At 44.2% G+C, this 6,000-nt stretch overlaps 1 protein-coding gene across 1 annotated transcript in view; it reads left to right on the top strand.

Moving 5' to 3' along the window:
- The first annotated feature begins 2,828 nt into the window (after window positions 1-2,828).
- PDCD5 (programmed cell death 5) overlaps window positions 2,829-6,000 on the top strand; it is a 67,080-nt gene continuing 63,908 nt past the window's right edge. Inside the window, exon 1 of the mRNA XM_086945458.1 lies at window positions 2,829-3,084. Coding sequence (XP_086801584.1) covers window positions 3,019-3,084 — 66 coding nt within the window. The 5' untranslated portion in view covers window positions 2,829-3,018. The remainder of the gene's footprint in view (window positions 3,085-6,000) is intronic.

Here is a 6,000-nt window from a genome sequence, read left to right as displayed (position 1 = left end):
TGGCATAGCCAATAGGCCTCGCCTTTGGGATCTTACAAGAGAGTAATTGCACTTGACACCCCCATGAGGATTGTGTGAGACAGCCTGTGTATTTCGGGTGAGTAAAACCTAGGGTATCAGAAAATGGATGTGTAGCTGAAAGCACAAAGACCAAGAACTACATGCTGGACTGTGAAAGAGACAGCCTGTTTAAGTGTAGCAGAAGGCTTGTTTTTTATTTATTATATAAGCCGAATAACAGCGCACAGTCTTTTCCGAGCCGGGGCAATAAGGCGAGGGGTGACAGGACTTCTCTGAACCGCCGAACCCTCCATCGCTGCATCTGCTAACAATAACTAACGACCACGGCTGTGCACCCACTGCAAATATAGCTTTTAAGACCGCATTTTAGCACATTTCCTTCACACACAAGTAACATTTTTATTCACCTTCTGCTGCCATTTCTTAGAACTTCTGACTTCAGCAGATAATGGAACCAAGGCAGATGTAGACGAGGGAATGTGCCTAGGATCACACACACTTTTCTTTTTAAACTGGAATGCGAGCATAGGTTTTGGGTTGTATTGAACGTCCCTCCGCACCGGTTTGCCCTCTCATCCGCACCGGTTTGTTTTGACAGCAAAGTGAAGTAATGTATTTATCTGCAACATGGCTTCAAGCAGGTGCGACCGGTCTGGTGCAGAGATGAATGCGCACACGGATCTGCATCATGGGTTTTGGAATATGTGACACCGGCGTGCTCTAACTGGAGGGATGGTAGTAATGTGCCATGGGTTCATGGCGCTCTGCGACTGCTAATGCCCGTCGCTGCCCTTCATGATTTCACCCAAAGCAAAGTGGCAGCATCGCTCCCAGCAACATCGTAAAATAATCACATGGTTATTTTACGATGTTGCTGGGAGCAATGCTGCCGACACTTTGCTTTGGTTGAAATCACGGACGAGAGACAGGCGTGTGGCTGCCATCATTTTATACAACAGGGAGGGTGGGCGGTATGGAGATATTGAAGGCACAGTCAACAAGGAGGGAGGGTGGGATATTGAAGGCACGGACAACGGGGAGGGTGGTCAGGTGGGATACTGAAGGAACGGTCAACTGCGGGGATATTGAAAGCACGGATAACGAGGAGGGAGGGCGGGATATTGAAGGCACGGACAAAGGGGAGGGAGGGTGGGCGGGATATTGAAGGAAAGGTCAACTGCAGGGATATTGAAAGCACGGACAACGAGGAAGGAGGGCGGGATATTGAAGCTACGGTCAACGGAAAGGGAGGGAGGGGGGATATTGAAGGCACGGTCAACGGGGAGGAAGGACGAGTGTTACACGGCACGGACAACAGGAGGGAGGGTATTTGGCATTTATAGAGCACATATATCACCACAAAGGTCTCATAGCGTGGGCGGTGGGTAGAAGGCACCAAGGCACGTCAACTCGCTCCCCCAGGCAAAACTCTGCAGGAGTGACCTACGAGGACGAGGAATACAGCTGCCACCCTGTGGGCCGCTTCTCGCTCCTGCAGGCAAAGTGCTGTGGGAGTAAACATTACAAAAGAGGTGGGACATGCACCCACCTATAGCCACTTGCGTGCTTTCATTATTGAAAGACACACGCAAAAGTCAATCGAATGTGTGGGAGGAGTCAGGCCCACACCGAGTAGACACAAGAAGCCTCGCAGAGCAGCATATGCGCGCTGCTAGGCTCGACCTAACAACTACTAACCGTGGGTTAGAAGCAGCGCTCTACTCTCCCTAAGGCACTCCAAAGCCTCTTAACCCCTTGCATGCTCATGACAGCCTCCGGCCGTCATGAGTGGGTGTGTGCTCACGACTGCCGGGCCGTCCGAATCCCGCCCACTAATTAGAATGCCCCCACAGCGCGAAAATTCGCTGCGCATGCAAGGGGTTAAGGGATGGTTAGCACTGTGTAAATTTTATTACATCACATAACAATACAACATGCAAAGTGGTGTTGGCTAAAATGTCAGGAATGCTTAAGCTAATTTTTCGTATGAATAGGAACACTAGTTTTTAGTTTTGGGTTTTGATTTAACATTACCAGTGCATTGTGGGAATTGTAGTTCTGGTTCGTTTATTTTAATTGTACCAACATACCTGCTAATAATGAGATGTAAAAATAAAGTTCAGGAATGGAACAGATGTATACCGGTAACATGGAGTCACCTGCTGAACCAAAGGATATGTATATAAGCCACACTCGAGAGTCTCCCACGTACAACGGGACTTGTGACAAGCAGGATAAGCTAGTGCCGAGGCACTGTTCCAATTTTTGGAGCGCTTTTCCTATAATTCTTATTGCGGACTCGCTGGCCTAAAGACAGGGGTAGTAAACGCTATATAAATGTAATTACAATTACTGTGGAAATATACTTCAAGATGGGGGGACACATTACAGACCATTCTAGTTCTAGCAGTGCACATTAGTTGTGCTTTCCCAAACTATGCACCATATTTGAAAGCGTAATGTTTGCTTCCGTCATACTCAACACAAGAGTCTGCGGAATCTACACATATTCAGATAGTCTCTACAGCAGTACATTTAATTTCTAATATTTATAAGCCAAATGTTACCGGACAAATGTAGCAATTATTTTTTATGAATAATACATTAGATTTCGTTTAATTTAAAGGTTACGAAAAACATGTAAGTGTAAGCATTTGCTTCATTTATCTCACCATTACAGAGGAGCGGGTAAGTTCACTCGCAGCAAAGAAAGAATATGATGGATTTAATGGTTGCTTTCTGTTTGTCCCTTTTCTCTTTCTTCCAGAGGGTTTCCAAGGCCAGTGTCATTTCCCAGCCGTCGCGTTATATTATCGTGTACGTTTGTTTCCTCCCAATTTTGAATGGCTGTCGCCCAACTTCCGGCATGTGAGTGCCTCTGCTATAGCAGTCCCTCTTAAGGTGTATAGGCGTGCGCGGCTCTGAGCTACGGCTTTTGTTGCGTTGTTAGGGCAGTAGTGCTGCACAAGTACAAACAACCTTCCTTCCGCAGCGAGAATGGAGGACGAGGAGCTGGAGGCCATCAGGAAGCAGCGGATGTCTGAGCTGCAGGCCAAGCACGGGGTAAGGAGCTGGGATTGTGTGGGAGGGGTTAACTCTTTTGTAGATGAGCGACAGCATGCGTGCAGAGCCTAATTTTGGTAGAGTTCTTCAGTTAATTTCTGCGACAAGGACCCCCATTTGTATGTCATCTAGCAGAGTCTGGAATAATAACCACAAATTCATGATTGTTTTGCAAGCTGGTATGCCTGCCTCTTGCTATGGCGCTTAAGAGTTGCCATATAAGGTAGCAGACTGGGTAGTTCACTTGGTAATTGCATTTTTCCACCCACATCCTTGCCAGTAGTGAAAGTGCACAGTAGTTCCCGTTCATTGCCCCAGTATGGTTTTTGGGAGAATAAACCATTTTCTTTTTGTAAACCTCTTTTTAACTTCCAAGGTACCGACAACATCACGAAGCACATCTTGTTGGTACTAAAATTGCAAATTTAGTTCCAAAAAATATTGCCTACATTAGATCTTGATGTTGTATCCGGTAAATCACAAAATGGAACTTGGGAATTCTCCATTACTATGTAAACAAAAACAGTTTGCCCATAGCCTGTGTCTGTTACTGGTTGCAGGAGAGATATATGTGCCCGAAAGTTGCAAAAAAAAATTTGCTTATGGTTGCTCGAACTTAAAGACTGTCAATTATCCGTGGCTAAACCACTGGCCTGGTGTAAAAGATAGAAGGCTGCAGCATCTCTCAATTAGCTCAGCATCTTTATTGACAACCATTCGCTTAGAATGAAACCCAAGAGGGGCAAACCTCAGTATTTGCCACCCTTTTCTTAAACAAACGAAAAGGAGACACCCCCGTGGAGGAATGCGGAGTAAACCTGTACTCGCACATCTTCTTTCTCATGGCAGCCTCCTAATCAGACCCATTCGCCACAGCCTGTTGAAGAGTCTCCTTTAATACCTAAACAAATCTCTCGACAACTCCATTACTTTCTGGATGATGGAAAGCAGCTTTTTTGTGCTTAATGCCTCTGGAAGATAAACATTCTTCCACAACAGCTGAGGTAAATTGCACCCCATTGTCCGAAAGTAAAGACAGAGGAAGACCTTCCCTTTCAAATAGACAGTCAAAAAACTAAATAACTACAGAAGATACTATGGAATTCACAGCCTTATTTTCTGGCCAGCATGAATACAAAGGTTCCTAGGCCATGTCAATAAAGCAAACCATATACACCGTATCTATGACATTAAGAAGACCAAGGAAGACGGAAAAAATATATTTTTTCCGTCTTCCTTGGTCTTCTTAATGTCATAGATACTGTGTATATTGTTTGCTTTATTGACATTGCCTAGGAGTTTTTGGCACTACCATTTAGGTCCCTGTCCTAGGAATTGAACTATCCATTGTTCAGGGGGTCCTTGTTTTTTCTCATCAGCGTGAATACAAATCCATGCAGACAATAACATACTGATCACACAACTTTGTTTTGAACGGACCCAAAATATCAATGGCAACATCAGACCATGGACCATCAGCTTCCTCTCCAAGTACCATAGGTTGTGTTCTACATTTCAGAACCTTGTCACTACACACACATTCAGCACAATTTCTAACTTCCCTTTCAATCTAGACATCCAAGCCTGGCCAGAGGGAATCCATCTGTTCCCCCTCAAAAGAATACCATCCACAACAATCCACAAAAACCCTTCATCTCTTGATCACCCTCCTTCTTATCACATCACCCTTCCGAAACCATGGCCATCGCTTTTTTTTTAAACTTCATCTTTTGATAAAGTTTCCCTCCATTCATCTTCAGAAACAATCCCATCGCTAATGAGACAAACATCCACACCTTATTCAAAATCCTCACCACCAAAGCAATCAACCTCCACATTTACCTTTGTCAGCATTTCCTAACCTAGACAGACAATCTGCCAGAATATTACTTGCACCGGGGAAAAAGGAGACAAAGCTAAATTCCTGTAACGGCACAACCCACTTTTGAATATGATGCAAGACAAAATCAATTTTTTTTGTAAATAGTTCCTTCAACGGTTTATGATCCGTCAACACTTAAAGCTTCCCCAAAGAAATTTCCTCAATTTTCGGATCGCCCAATATATGGCCAGCGCCTCTTTCCACAATGCAATAGTTGCATTTAGCCCCTCTTAATCTAGACAAACAACAAGACAACCTTCTCGACATCTTTATATTTCTGTGAAAGAACCACTCCTAAACCTTTAGAACTGCCGTCCGTCATTACGTAGGATTATTTCTTTGGTTCTAAACTGCTGAGATCTTGTGTTTTACTTAGGCACTTAAAGTGTAGAAATTCACTTTCACAAACCATAGTCCATTCAAACTCACTCCCCTTTTTTAAACGATCCCTCAAGTGACTAGTCACACTGGCAAAATTAGGGACAAACTTGTGATAAATTTCCACCATACCCAAAAAATGTTACCAGCTCGTCTTTGTTCTTAGGGGTTCTGAGTTTGCAGATGGTCTAAACCAGTGCCGATTTGGGCTTGATGCCATTGGCAGACACCTAGTGGCCTAAATATTCAATCTCAGCCACATCAGATTTACACTTCTCTGCACGTAGAGTCAAACCTGCATCACACATCCTCTTCGAAACCAAACTTAACCTCTGATCATGTTCTCTGGAGTCCACACCAAACACAAGCACGTCATCTTGATACATTTTTACCCCTTCAATATCCTTGAGAATGTGTTCCATAACTCTCTGGAACACTGAAGCTGCAGAGGTCAGGCCAAACTGCATTCTCAAAAATTTTAAGGTACCAAAAGGTGTAACAAATGCTGTTAAATCTTGAGAAGATGGATGTAGTTTGACCTGATAATATGCTGAGGTCAAGTCAAGAGATGAAAAATGATTCTCGCCCCAAGGTAACTCAGCATCTCACTGATGTTAGGCAGTGGATAGTGGTCCACCACAACTGCTTTATTGAGC

Source organism: Lissotriton vulgaris, chromosome 12 (genome assembly GCF_964263255.1).
Source record: "Lissotriton vulgaris chromosome 12, aLisVul1.2, whole genome shotgun sequence".
NCBI classification, from domain to species: domain Eukaryota; kingdom Metazoa; phylum Chordata; class Amphibia; order Caudata; family Salamandridae; genus Lissotriton; species Lissotriton vulgaris.
Note: the sequence above shows the minus strand (reverse complement) of the source record. Positions and strands in the feature narration are given on the sequence as shown.